At 45.1% G+C, this 15,513-nt stretch overlaps 1 protein-coding gene across 1 annotated transcript in view; it reads left to right on the plus strand.

Moving 5' to 3' along the window:
- Positions 1-15,513, plus strand: part of phf3 (PHD finger protein 3) — a 172,685-nt gene that overhangs the window by 131,061 nt on the left and 26,111 nt on the right. Inside the window, 3 exon segments of the mRNA XM_038800669.1 lie at positions 12,007-12,123; positions 13,101-13,229; positions 14,481-14,625. Coding sequence (XP_038656597.1) covers positions 12,007-12,123; positions 13,101-13,229; positions 14,481-14,625 — 391 coding nt within the window.

Raw genomic sequence — 15,513 nt, forward strand, 5'->3', positions numbered from 1 at the left:
GCTACTGAGGGAGCGTCTGAGGTTACAGATGAAGTTTGGGCTGTTTACCACAGGGAAAGCAGGAAGGTTGAGTACGGGGAAAAGGCAAGCAGAATGTTGGCGCACCAGCTCAGGAAAATGGAGGCGGCCAGGGAGATAGGGAAAGTAAAGAGTAGAGGTGAGAATACTGTCCTGGACTCAGTGGGGGTGAATGAGGTGTTTAAAGACTTTTACAGTAAATATAATGAATCGGAACCCCCCAGCTGGGGTGGAGGGGATGAAGCAATTTCTAGATCAGTTGAGGTTCCCAAGGGTGGAAGAGGACCTGGTGGAGGGGCTGGTAGCCCCAATTGAGTTTGAGGAAATAATCAAGTTTTCAGAGATATTGAGCACACTGCTGGTGAGGACATTTAATGAAGCACAAGAGAAGGGAGCACTCCCCCAACAATGTTGCAGGCCTCAATCCCACTGATCCTGAAACGGGAGAAGTATCCGGAGCAATGCGGATCATACAGGTCGATCTGAATGTGGACGCCAAACTGCTGGCTAAGATGCTGGCCACAAGGATAGACGACTGTGTCCTGGGGGTGATAGGGGAAGACCAGACGGGATTTGTTAAGGGCAAGCAACTCAAGGCCAATGTTCGAAGGCTTCTAAATTTTATTATGATGCCCTCAGAAGGAGAGAAGGCAGAGGTGGTGGTAGCGATGGATGCGGAGAAGGCTTGGGAGTGGAATTACCTGTGGGAGGCGCTGGGAAGGTTTGGGTTTGGTGAGGGCTTTATTGACTGGGTGCAGTTGCTCTATCAGGCAGCAGTAGTGAGTGTGTGTACGAACCGGCTGAGGTCGGGGTATTTTGAACTACACCGAGGGACGAGGCAACTGTGCCACATCTCCCCGTTACTGTTTGCTCTGGCCATAGAGCTGTTGGCCATGGCATTAAGAGCTTCTAGGAACTGGAAAGGGCTGGTTCGGAGGGGGCGGGAGAGGAAAACACCTGGTCTCGCTCTACGCAGATGACCTGCTCTTGTACATTTCGGACCCATTGGAGGGGGTGGGGGAAGTAATGCGAATCTTGAGGAATTTGGCAATTTTTCAGGGTATAAATTGAACATGGGGGAAAAGTGAGATATTTGCAATTCAGGCAAGAGGGCAGGAATAGAGGTTGGGAGAGCTGCCGCTTAGAATGGTAGGGAAGAACTTTCGATATCTGGGAATCCAGGTGACCCGAAAATGGGAGGTACTACACAAGTTAAACCTATCCCGGTTGTTAGAACAAATGGAAGGGTATTTTAAGAGATGGGACATGCTCCCGCTATCCCGCAGGGAGGGCACAGACTGTGAAAATGACGGTCCTCCCCAGAGTTCTGTTTGTCTTTCAGTGCCTCCCCATCTTCATCCCCAAGGCCTTTTTCAAGCGGGTGAATCAGATTATTTCGGGCTTTGTGTGGGCGAATAAATCCCCACGAGTGAAGAAAGTGTTGCTGGAGCCCAGTCGGGTGGGAGGGTGGGTTTACGCTGCCGAACCTCTGCAATTAATACTGGGCGGCTAACATAGCCATGATTAGGAAGTGGGTAGTGCATGAGGCATTGACATGGGAGAGGATGGAGGTGGCGTCATATAAACACACCAAGCTGGGAGCATGGGTAACGGCACCTCTTCCGTTCTCGCCGGCCCGATACTCCACAAGTCCGGTGGTAGTGGCGGCTCTGAGGATCTGGGGGCAATGGAGGAGATGTAAGAGAGTGGAGGGAGCATCGATTTGGTCCCCGATTTATAATAACCACAGGTTTGTATTGGGTAGGCTAGATGATGGGTTCCGGAGTTGGCAGAGGACAGGAATTAGAACGATGGGGGATCTATTAATAAACGGGAGCTTTCCCAGCTTGAAAGCTTTGTAGGATAAATTTAAATTGTCAGGAGGGAATGGTTTTAGGTATTTGCAGGTGAGAGACTTCCTGAGAAAACAGGTGCTGGCCTTTCCGCTGCTGCCGCCATGGGGGATACTGGATAGAGTAGTATCCAGTACCTGGGTGAGAGAGGGGAAGGTATCGGATATTTACCAGGAGCTTTCGGAGGCGGAGGAAACTCCGGTGGAGGGGTTTAAGGGCACGTGGGAGGACGAGCTAGGAGGAGAGATAGAGGCGGGACTATGGGCGGATGCTCTAAGTAGGATTACTACCTCCTCATAATGTATCAGGCTTAGCCTGATACAATTTAAGGTAGTCCACTGAGCACACATGACGGCGGCTAGGATGAGTAAGTTTTTCAGGGTAGAGGATAGGTGTGCGAGATGCGCGAGAAGCCAAGCAAATCATGTCCACATGTTTTGGGCATGCCCGAAGCTGAGAGGGTTTTGGAAAGATTTTGCTAAGGCAATGTCCACGGTGCTAAAAACATGGGTGGTGCCAAGTCCGGAGGTAGTGATATTTGGAGTGTCGGAAGATCCGGGAGTTCAGGGGGCAAAAGGGGCCGACATCTTGGCCTTTTCCTCCCTGGTAGCCCGGAGACGGACCTTGTTAATGTGGAGGGACTCGAAGCCCCCGAGTGTAGAGACCTGGGTTAGTGATATGGCTGGGTTTCTCAGTCTCGAGAAAATAAAGTTTGTCTTAAGAGGGTCAATGGTAGGGTTCACCCGGAGGTGGCAACCGTTCGTCGACTTTCTCGGGGAAAATTAAAATGTCAGCAGATGCAGTAGTCGGGGGGCGGGGGGGGGGGATTGTTGTTGTATGGTTGAGGTGCATGAAGATTGGGCTGGGGGGAAATGTTTATTTTGCCATGTTGATGTTACTGTTATAAAAATTTTCAAACACCTTGAGAAAATATTATTTAAAAAAATTAAATAATTGATTTGGAGGAAAATGTAACTGGTCTGATTAGTAAGTTTGCGGATGACACAAAGGTTGGTGGAATTGCAGATAGCGATGAGGACTGCCAGAGGATACAGTAGGATTTAGATTGTTTGGAAACTTGGGCAGAGAGATGGCAGATGGAGTTTAATCTGGACAAATGTGAGGTAATGCATTTTGGAAAGTCCAATACATGGAGGGAATATACAGTGAATGGTAGGACACTCAAGAGTATTGACAGTCAGAGAGATCTAGGTGTACAGGTCCACAGGTCACTGAAAGGGGCAACACAGATGGAGAAGGTAGTCGAGAAGGCATACGGCATGCTTGCCTTCATTGGCCTGGGCATTCAGTATAAAAATTGGCAAGTCATGTTGCAGCTGTATAGCACACTTGTGTTCAATTCTGGTCGCCGCACTACCGGAATGATGTAGAGGCTTTAGAGAGGGTGCAGAGAGATTTACCAGGATGTTGTCTGGTATGGAGGGCATAAGCTATGAGGAGAGGTTGAATAAACTTTGTTTGTTCTCATGGGCACGAAGGAGGTTGAGGAGCGACCTGATAGAGGTCTACAAAATTATGAGGGGCTTAGACAGAGTGGATAGTCAGAGACGTTTTGCCAGGGTAGAGGAGTCAATTACTAGGGGCCATAGGTTTAAGGTGCGTGGGTCAAGGTTTAGAGGAGATGTACGAGGCAAGTTTTTTACACAGAGGGTAGTGGGTGCCTGGAACTCTCTGCCGGAGGAGGTGTTGCAAGCAGTGATGATAGTGACGTTTAAGGGGCATCTTGATAAATACATGAATAGGATGGGAATAGAGGGATACGGACCCCGGAAGTGTAGAAGATTTTAGTTTATACGGCAGCATGGTTGGCGCAGGCTTGGAGGGCCGAAGGGCCTGTTCCTGTGATGCACTTTTCTTTGTTCTTTGTTCATTATTTCAATTGCTCCTTCAGTGTCAGCTGTGAATCAGTTGGTAGCACACTTGCCCCAGGTTGTAAGGTTGTTGGTTCACATGACACTTCAGGGAATTGTGTACAAAATTAAGACTCAGTGAATGACTTAGGGTGGGCTGTATTGGTGGAGGTGCTGTCTTTCAAAGTAGAAGTTTCTGAGGCTCTCTCTGCCCTTTCAGAAGAACATAAAAGGTGTTGTGGCATTATTTTGAAGAAGAACAGTGGGGTAAATTCTGCTGTCCTGGCCAGTATTTATTTATCCCTCAAACGACAAGACTAAAAGTGATAGTCTGGTCATTATTACATTGTGTGTGGGAGCTTGTCATGTGTACATTGACATGTGGGAAAATGGCATTGAAGTAGAAATCAGCCATGATCTAGCTGAATAGTGGAGAATGTATGAAGGGCTGATTGGCTTACTGCTTCTGTGTTCCTATGGCTACCACGCTTTCAACATTACGACAATGACTACACTTCAAAAGTACTTCAGCAGCCGTTATGTTGTTTAGTCCTTGCCACAACCGCCGAGAGTCTGTCTGTGACTCTAGCTTAGTTTGATATTCTCTCTTGGCATCTCGGATGGCTTTGCAGAGGTCGTACCTGGATTTCTTGTATAGGAGAGGGTCGTCTGCCTTGAATGCCTCAGATCTGTCCTTCAGTAGGGAGTCAATCTTGCGGTTGAGCCATGGTTTCCGGTTGGGGAACGTACGTACTGCTTTCTTTGGCACGCAGTTGTCCACACATTTGCTGATGAAGTCTGTGACGGTGGTGGCATACTCATTTAAGTTAGTTGCTGAGTTCTTAAATATGGACCAGTCCACTGTCTCTAACCAGTCACGTAAGAGCTCTTCTGTCTCCTCGGACCAGCACTGCACAACCTTCTTAGCTGGATTCTCCCGCTTGAGTTTCTGCATGTAAGCTGGGAGAAGGAGCACAGTCTTATGGTCTGATTTCCCAAAATGCGGTCGGGGGATGGAACGGTAGGCGCCCTTGATTTTTGAGAAACAGTGGGCAAGAGTGTTGTCGCCCCTGGTGGGACAGGAGATGTGCTGGTGGAATTTTGGCAGTACACTCTTGAGGTTGGCTTTGTTGGAGTCTGCGGCCACAATGAACAAGGCCTCCGGGTGTTCTGTTTCATAGTTGTTTATGACTGTGTACAGTTCATCCAGCGCCTTCCTCACTTCTGCCTGGGGTGGGATGTAGACCGGTGTGATAATGGCTGAAGTGAACTCACGTGGAAGATAGTATGGGCGGCACTTTACGGTCAAATATTCCAGGTCTGGGGAGAAGTAGGTCGCCAGGGTCACCACATCCAAGCACCAGGAGGAGTTGATGAGGAGGCAAACCCCTCCACCCATCGCTTTGCCTGAAGATGCCGTGCGGTCCGCCCGGTGAATGGAGAAGCCTTCAGGTTATATGGCACAGTCTGGTCAGGCGGGGGTGAGCCATGTCTCTGTGAAACAGAGCACACAGCAGTCTCTTACTTCCCTCTGAGAGGTAAGTCTGGCGTTAAGTTCATCCAGCTTGTTTTCAATCGCTTGGACGTTTGCCAGGAGTATGCTGGGGAGAGGGGTCTCGAAACCGAGTTGCTTCAGTCTAACCTGCAGACCGCTGCGGTCTCCGCCATTTCTGGGATCCTGGGTCGTGGGCGGGGGCTTCCTGGGGCAGGTTGGGCTAGGTCCCATGGTCTGTTCCCTCCCTGGGCGTTCCTGGAGTCGGATCTTGAAGTCGGCACAATGGGGCCTCCATGTGGATTTTTTTCCAGTGAATGACTTAGGGTGGGCTGTATTGGCAGAGGTGCTGCCTTTCAAATTAGAAGTTTATGAGGCTCTCTCTGCCCTTTCGGAAGAACATAAAGCAGATTCTCCGGCCAATCGCCGAACGCGATTTCGGTATCGGCAATCGGAGAATCTAGTCCTACATTCCCCCGCCGGAGCTAAATCGGCTCTGATTTGCGCTCGCGGTGGGAGCAGCGGCGAGAGGTGATTCATTGCCCCATCCCATGCAAATGTATGCATGGCCAGGATCACAAGGGATCCCATTGCGATACTCCGACCAGATGTCATTTTGAGAGGTACGACCCGCTAGCGGACCTCCCCCACACCCGTTCCACGTATGAATTGCTTGGGTATCCCCCACAGTACGCACGCATGAGAGTGACCTGAGCCCCCAACAGAGACTCCCAACAAACACCGCTCCATATCAGAGACCCCCCTGTAACACAGACCAGCCATAACAGAGACCCATCCAAATCAGAGACCCCACAATAACAGAGACCCCCCTCCCCATAACAGACACCCTCCATCAGTCACCCCTACCTGGAAGCGAAAGAGCAGCTCAGAAAGAAACCGTGAAAAAAACGTGGCTTTAAAACTCACCTTAGAGCTGCTGCTTCAGACAGCTAAAGCAGCAGCTATAACTTCACAGGAAGTGAAAACCACAGTACCAGGATTTAAATGCCTCTGGTCCTTTAATCTGCAAGGCTTCTATTCATTTTTTAAAAATAGCTTTTCCTAGGCTGTAATTGACCCCTTCCAGACAGCCAGATGTCTGATTGTTTCATTTAATTTCCCTTCATGCTTGAATGGATCTCAAGTACCCTGCTGTGAAACAGTCGCAGTGTTTATAAACATCTAGCTATGATTGACAGCTCATGACAATGTCAAAAGCAGTTAAGTGCTTTCTGCTGAGAAAAAGAGGAAGTGATTGGGCAGCATGGTAGCACAATTGGATAGTACTGTGGCTTCACAGTGCCAGGGTTCCAGGTTCGATTCCCCGCTGGGTCACTGTCTGCGGAGTTTGCACGTTCTCCCTATGTTTGCGTAGGTTTCCTCTGGTTTCCACAGTTCAAAGACTGCAGGTTAGACGGATTGGCCGTGATAAATTGCCCATAGTGACCAAAAAGGTTAGGAGGGGTTATTGGCTTACGGGGATAGGGTGGAAGTGAGGGCTTAAGTGGGTCGGTGCAGACCTGATGGGCCGAATGGCCTCCTTCTGTACGTTATGTTCTATGTTTTATAACAAAACTCTTAGGTGTCTGTTGGATGTCTCTGGTGTGGGGGTCTGATGGGGGGGGGGGTGGGGCCTGAGGCGTTGGGTGGGCAGGATTTGCATTGTAGTGGGAGGTTGGCCTTGCGATCGACTTGGCAGCACCTGCCTTGAATTATTACCCCCTTTTTCTACCATGTCAGGGCCACTCTTGGAAGTACTTGAACCAATCCATGACTGCGTGAATCCTGGTCCAGAAGGCCCGAGAATCATGGAGGGGTGGAGAATCCGGTGACCAGCCCATTAACAGGATGAAAATGGGTCATTTGGACCAACTTGCATCCTTCCTCTGGGGCCAGGCGCAAAGTTTGATGCCTCTGCGAGCGGGGGAATCAGAGCATTGGAAATGGGTGCCAATCCCATTTTCACTCGCATCAGGAACTCCGCTACCGGTGGTGGATGGCTGAGAATCCAGGCCAATGTCTCTAAAGCATGCAATTCATTTTTCCATTACTGAGTTTAATCTACATAGAGTGACAGTTCCAATAGTAAATTTTGTACGTGGTATAAACTTTTGTTTTGATGTGATTTTTTTTGTCGGAAGTCAAGGGAGAGCCCTTTTGTTCATTTGTGTTTAGACTAGAGTTTCCTTCATCGCAAGGCCCTTTACACTTGATGATGGAAAGTGATACTGAAGCTACTGATCTCATGCTGCCAACCTTGGGGTGCACTGTGAAGTCAGCAGGCCAGAATGACACAGCTGACTGTGCTTTGCTACAGGTCGCAGAGGTTGAGCAGAAGTAAACTCTGCCAATGCATGTTAGGGTAAATTTGAAAGGCTGTGTTCTTTGTGTGGATGATTTTTAATGTAAGAAGAACACCTAGGCATTCAGCAAAAATGTAGCTGGTATTAACTCATTGGGCAGTTTTGGAGTGGGGGTGTGGCTTGAAACTTGGCACTGGCGGACATTGTGCCAATTCAGCCACAGTTACGACCCTAAATCATATCCAGGGCAGCCAAGTTGGACTTGGAAGCTCTGTAGTCAATTGAGGTAAATTAGGGCCCATTATGGGGCCTAATCTGTGCCGACTGGAGTTGCCAGTGGGCAATGTGGACAAAAACATGCGCCATGGCCACATACCATTGTGGGCTCACATCGGGTAATGGGCGATCATCACGTGAGGACCCCCACACCACCCATACCGGTTATGACAGCCAGGAAGATTTGCCCCTCTACAATCATGGGCCAGGTAGCTGTGGGATTTCTAAAGACAGAAAGGCTTCAGAATGCCTCCATGTTGAGGTGCCCTCCCTCCATCATGTATCCGCAACTCCCTTCTCAGCCCTTTGGGCTGCCGATGCCTCATTCTGGAGGGCCTCCCATTGGCTGTTCATCAATGAGAGCTGACCCCGAGCCAGCTCTCTTCCCTTAATTAACCTGACCCTTTAAAATTCTGCACGGACAGGGTTGAGACCTGAAACTTGTCCCGGCATCCACACTTTGAAAAGAATTAAAATTGCTTATTGTCACGAGTAGGCTTCAATGAAGTTATTGTGAAAAGCCCCTAGTCGCCACATTCCGGCGCCTGTTCTGGGTGGTTGGTACGGGAATTGAACCGTGCTGCTGGCCTGCCTGGGTCTGCTTTAAAAGCCAGTGATTTAGCCCAGTGTGCTAAACCAGCCCCTTTCCATCCCTGGAATGAAAATTTAGCCCCTGATTTCTGCCATTTTTGCTTTTTCATTTTGTGTCCTCCATCCTGATGCCTAATGCTGGTTTTCAGTGAGGTGAAAGTGATTGGCTAAAATATTTTGCCTATCGCATCCAGAAGAATTCAGAAACGGAGAGTTGCAGTTCGTGCTCATTTACTCATACATCTTCCATTATCTTTTATTTTACTGTTAAATACTGATAATCTATTGACACCCACGTGATTTGATTTTGTTCTTAATTCTGTTTTTTCTTCCCGTGTTTACGACTTAAGCCGTTAATTCCGATTTCAGTATTTTAGTATTCTCTGTGTTTGTCTAATTAGAAACCACCCTGATTATAGCATTTCCATATTTTAACATTGATTAGTCAAATATCATTAAAAGTAAATTTCCTAATCCAGGTTGGTTCTGAGCAAAAGTATCCCGAAGTAGTCATTAACCTGCTCCAAGCTGTGTTTTTGAGGTTATAATAATATACCAGTAAATTGTGTGTCTTTCAGACTGAGCTCTTGTATATAGTTTAAAGAGGAGCTGCTAAGTCCAATCGATCATGCAATCTGTTGTGTTTATAGAACAATATTGAACACTCATTAGTGAAGGACAAGATCCTTTGTTAAACTATATTACACTTATATTTAAAGTAAGAAGTCTTACAACACCAGGTTAAAGTCCAACAGGTTTGTTTCAAACACGAGCTTTCGGAGCACGGCTCCTTCTTCACGGCTCCGAAAGCTCGTGTTTGAAACAAACCTGTTGGACTTTAACCTGGTGTTGTAAGACTTCTTACTGTGCTCACCCCAGTCCAACGCCGGCATCTCCACATCATGGTTATATTTAAAGGACATCAAGTGCGGCATGATGGAGCAGCAGTTAGCACTGCTGTCTCACGGCGCCGAGGACCTGGATTTGATCCCTGCCCTGGGTCACTGTCCGTGTGAAGTTTGCATATTCTCCCCGTGTCTGCATGGGTCTCACCCCCACAACCCAAAAGATGTGCAGGGTAGGTGGATTGGTCATGCTAAATTGCCCCTGAATTTGGAATTTTTTATAAAAAAAAAGGACATCAAGGAATTCAATATTAGAAAGTTGTTGAATCCAAATTCTCCGTACCTATTCAAATCTTAAAATCCTTAAGATATTGTGCAATATCTTTTGGAATGGCACCATAGAATTCCTGTGGTGCAGAATGAGGCCATTCGACCCATCGAGTTTGCACCGACCCTCTGAATGTGCACCCTATCTAGGCCCCACCCTATCCCCGTGATCCCACCTAGCCTGCACATCTTTGGACACTTAGGATAATTTAGCACGGCCGATCCACCAAACCTGCACATCTTTGGAATGTGGGAAAAAACTGGAGCACCCAGAGGAAACCCACACAATTAGCACAGGGACAAAGTGCAAACTCCACATAGTCACCCAAGGTTGGAATTGAACCCAGTCCTTGGCACTGTGAGACAGCAGTGCTAACCATTGTGCCACCGTGCCGCCCTATTCTTCTCTCGAGAGTAAGTTCCAGGGTAGATAATCTTTCCTCATTAAAGAGCCTTAAAAATTTAGGAATTGGCTTTGCAGCCTTCCTCTGAACTTCCCGCACGTTTCCTGTAATTAATTTCTTGGATCACTGCTACGCAGAAATGGCAGTGAAACCTTCTGGTGGTAAGCTGTGCTGAAATTTCCTGCTGATCTCCAGCAGGAACTAAGTTGATAAGTATGTCCTATTTTGCAAAACGTATATGCTTCTTCTTTCTGTAACCTTTGTTTTAAAAATCCTCAATTTTCCTCTTTTTGCATCGGCAGTTGCTTCTAACCTTAATTACTATTGAAGTTTATGTACTTCAAATTACAATATTTTGTTGTTAAATGCCATGGGGAAATCTTCAGGTATTGAAAATTGTGTGAGGAAATTGTGTTCACCCTGTTAGAATGGCTTTCTGCAGTAGAATAATGTAGCAAAACCCCTAAAGGTGTGGGTGGCATGGTAGCACATTGGTTAGCACTGTTGCTTCACAGCTCCAGGGACTCAGGTTCGATTCCCGGCTTGGGTCACTGTCTGTGCGGAGTCTGCACGTTCTCCCTGTGTCTGCTTCCGGGTGCTCCGGTTTCCTCCCACAAGTCCCGAAAGACGTGCTGTTAGGTAATTTGATCATTCTGAATTCTCCCTCTGTGTACCCTTCAGGCACTGGGATGTGGCCACTAGGGGCTTTTCACAATAACTTTATTGCACTGTTACTGTAAGCCTACTTGTGACAATAATAAAGATTATTATTATAATAACATTGCTGCCATGGAGAGACCGTTTTTGTGCATGGATGAACTTTAGTGGGCCAAACAACATTGTTCACCTGTGTTTATTTTTTGATAACAATACTGCCTACACCAATGGGGCGATAGTGCTAATGTCACTGGACTAATAACCCAGAGACCTCGGGCTCATGCTGTGGGCTCAGATCCCATCACAGAAGCTAAAATCCCGAACAGCAGCAACCTATGGTTGAAAAAGCTCACCTGGATCACTAATGCCCTTTCGGGAGGGAAATCTGTTATCCTTGCCTGCCCTGCCGTACATGTGACTCCAGATCCACAGTAATGAGGCTGATTCTTAACTGCCCTCTCAGTTCAAAGCCAATAAGGAATGGGCAACAAATCGCCTTGCCAGCGACGCCCACATCCTATGAAAGATTAATTTGTAAAAAACTTAAGAGGTAATTCATAGCATGAGACATTTTGCTGCATCAGTACTTTATAAAATATTTTCTCTTTTCATCCTTGTTTCCCCAAACGACACCAGCAGATATATGACAGTAAGAATCTAATAATATAATTCATACCAACAAATATAAAATGATATCGTGAATATAAACTGTAATATGGAAAACTATCTTCATTTTGTTCTCTGCTTAGAAGGAGTTAGCTAACTCTAGTGGGACATGTGAAGGGAGAGATAAAAAGGCCATGAGGGAACTCTGCTTCTGCATTTCCTTTTATTCGTTCATGGGATTGGGGCTTCGCTGGCTGGGTCAGCATTTATTCCCCATCCCTGAGGACATGCAAGAGCCAACCACATTGCGTGGAACTGGAGTCACATATAGGCCAGGCCAGGTAAGAATGACAGATTTCCTTCCCTAAAGGGCATTACTGAACCAGATGGGTTTTTACTACATTTGACAATGATTTCATGGTGATCATTAGACTTTTAATTCCAGATTTGTATTGAATTCAAATTCCACCATCTGCCTTGGAATTCAAACCCAGGTTCCCAGAGATTTCCCTAGGTCTGAAATTAAAATATTATGGGCCATTGAGAAAATACAAGAGAACTATTACCCCCAATACTTTTGTTTAATTCAAACAAGGTGTGATGTCTGGGCCTGTTCCTTTTGCCTGCAGAGGACTGGTTCCTGAGCATGAGGTATGTAGCTTCTAGCAAATGTAAGTGAGCCACATTGTGAGCCTGACTGAACATCTTGAATTGGTCGTTATAAATTGTAAGTTTTATTTGAAAAACCTTTGACTCATTTCAGGTGTTGTTCAAACGAGTATTAAGAGGTGACATAGTACCTGATCATTTAATTCGTATGAGTCCCGAGGAGTTGGCATCCAAGGAATTAGCTGCATGGAGACAAAGAGAGAATAGACATGTAAGATCAGTTGGTTGTTATTAATTCTTATACATATTTATTCCCTTTTTAGAAACTTTGTTCATTCATTTCTAAATTGCCTATCCTGTATTGTCCATTCGCATAATGAAGGGGCATCGTTTTTTTTAAAAAGAAGGAAGATATGGACATTTAATAACTACACTGAATGTGTCCTGTCAGTGTAAAACTGCTATTTATTGTTAAGCTGTCTCTAAAATACATTTAGAGTTTTATTTGAATATGATGTGCCTTTTTGAATATTCTGCTTTCCAATGAAATATTATGCATTAGACAGGTTTCAGAAAAGATCAGTAAAAATGATTCTGGACTTACAGCTTTAAGTTGTAAGAGAGATTCATGACGCCAAAAGATTTTTAAAATACCAAGGGACATAAATAATGTAAATGCAGACAGGCGTTTTAATTTCAGCAGTGTAGAACTAGATGAAACGGTACTTTGGGGGTCAGCTCAATTGCATTCGGAAATTATGCAGAATCCTTTTTGAATCCTTAAGTAAAAGAGGAAGTGCCCATGATAGGCTAAACTGATTGTGGTACCAATGGAAACCCATTCAGTTTAATGGATTACTTTTTGTGTTGTAATTGGGAAACCTAGGCCAATCTGTGAAAGGAGCATGTCCGTTAGACTTGATGCCTTTTCCTCTTCGTGCTCTTGGTGTGCTCCAATGGAATTTTCATAAAATGTTCATTTGTTGCAGTGAAATTTATTTTGACCGAATGCAGATGGCTGGAATTTTCCGCCGTCGGATTCTATGTTTCTGCCGCAGTGCACCCCCTCCCACAGGTTTCCTGGCAGCGAGGGGTGGCTACAATAGGGAATCCCATTGACAAGCGGCAGGAACAGAGAATCTTGCTGCCAGTGAATGGCGCACTGCCAAGAAACGCGGCTATGTATTCATAAGCTTTGTTGCGAATTTTCATTACAGTGTATCTGAGATATCTTTATTCTATCCACAGATGATTGAAATGATAGAAAAGGAACAAAGGGATGTTGAGAGGCGACCAATTACAAAAATAACTCACAAAGGAGAAATAGAAATTGAGAGTGAGACACCAATGAAAGAATCTGAGACGGTCGTTACAGAGGTAAACTACATAATGAGAGAAGCTTGTCAATATTTTCTCCCCAATCAGCTTTTGAGTTAATGGATTATTTTTGAACTTGTTTGCGTGTAGTCATTATGTTCCACCCGGTTCTGCGTTGCTAAAAGACCTAATTCCAAGGTTTACAACAGGAATACATGAAGCTGAAAAGCATGTCATCCAGGAAAATATATATCGATCTTATTAATTGACATTCCTTGCCCGGAGCTTTTTGCTAGTAATTTGGGCATGGAGGACACCATGTCCTATTGTCTATCCATTAAAATTAATAGATGGAAAACTGTGTGAAGCACTAAAGCTTACGTCATGGCACAATTTCATGAAATCTCTGTTTGTTTAACAAGTGTTCTTGGTTTTTCATTTCCTTGTAAACTGATTGTTTTCTTTGCTCAATTTTTGACAAGAATTTTATGAACCATTTACCAGCTGGTTCTCGTGAGTTAATCTATTAACAGTAATGTCGAACAACAGTCAATTTGTTCCTGCAGAATTCCTCATGCACTCCTGATCTGTAACAATAATGAAATTAAAGATTCAGTAAAATAAAGGTGTTTATTAACACTTGGAACTTCAACTCTTAATCCGTAATTTGCTTGATGGTAATGCATCAAGGTAGTCCAGTCAACAAATTTGAAGAAACGGCAAAACTAGCGAGCAGTGTAACATTGACTGTACAAATGCATGATTGCAGGAGTTTCTTTGGAATGTAGTTTGTTTTAAATGAGGGGGAGAACGTTTTTTATACCAATTCCTGGTCCTTAATGACTTTGGAGTTTTAACTTTCACCTGAGCCATTGAAACAAACAGAAGGATAAACATAGTAAAGTTTTCAGTTTTTGTGGCTTAAAATCTCACCCAAGAATACTATCTGTGACATTATAGAATTTGTTTCAATGATAAAGGCAAGCAATCTTTTCTCCCCTGTCGGACTGTTGCTTTGTTCACAGGAATCTGTCCAGTCCCTATCAGACAACAAATAAAGAGCGTACTAAACGACCTCTCCTTTTCAACATGTTGGAAAGTTGTTTAACTATCAAATCACAAGCCTATTTTGCATTTATGAAACCATTAAAAGAAAATTGTGTATTTTCAGCCTGAATTTAATCAAAGCGTATTAATTGGCAAATAAACTAGATATTTTGTTGTTGAAGCTATACTCTAATGCAGAAAAGACTGAAATAAGATCCATTTTCTCAACTAAAATGTAATGTTTTCCCTGTGAATTATTAATAGGAAGCTGAACTAAAAGTTGTAGAGCCAAAGCCCATAGTGGAGAAATTGGAAGAGCCTGAAGACGAAACCCTAACAGATACTACAGACGACACTACTTGTCAACACAAAAACCACCTCTTTGACTTGAACTGCAAAATCTGCACAGGTAATGGAGATCGTAGAGTAGTGGTAATATTACTGGACTGGTAATGCAAAGGCCCAGACCTATTGATCTTAAGCATGAGTTCATATTCAACCACCACAGCTGGTGGAGTTTTAATTTAATTAATAAAATTTAGAATTGAAAAGTTGGTCTCAGAAATGTTGACCATGAGAACTGTTACCGATTGTTGTAAAATCACATCTGATTCACTGACGTCTTTAGGGAAGGAAATGTGGCATTCCTCCCTGGCCTGGCCTAGAACATAGAACATAGAACAGTACAGCACAGAACAGGCCCTTCGGCCCTCAATGTTGTGCCGAGCCATGATCACCCTACTCAAACCCACGTATCCACCCTATACCCGTAACCCAACAACATCCCCCTTAACCTTACTTTTATTAGGACACTACGGGCAATTTTGCATGGCCAATCCACCTAACCCGCACATCTTTGGACTGTGGGAGGAAACCGGAGCACCCGGAGGAAACCCACGCACACAGGGGGAGGATGTGCAGACTCCACACAGACAGTGACTCAGCCGGGAATCGAACCTGGGACCCTGGAGCTGTGAAGCATTTATGCTAACCACCATGCTACCCTACTGCCCTATATATATGACTCCAGACCCACAACAATGTGGTTAACTTTTTTATGCCCTCACTTCAATTGTAATCAGAGATGGGCAACAAATGCAGGTCTTGCCAGCGGTGCCCACATCCCATGAAAGAGTAAAGGAAAAAAACGATTCTGCGGTTTGCCTGGAAAACACAATGTATTGTGTCAAATATATTTTCAAATGAATCATAGAAAAGGTAGGTGATAGCACAGAAGGGAAGTCATCTCTATCTGTGTCAACTCTGTGAGAGCAATTCAGCTAGTCCCACTTCTCAG

The sequence above is a fragment of the Scyliorhinus canicula genome, chromosome 6, assembly GCF_902713615.1.
Source record: "Scyliorhinus canicula chromosome 6, sScyCan1.1, whole genome shotgun sequence".
Lineage (NCBI taxonomy): Eukaryota > Metazoa > Chordata > Chondrichthyes > Carcharhiniformes > Scyliorhinidae > Scyliorhinus > Scyliorhinus canicula.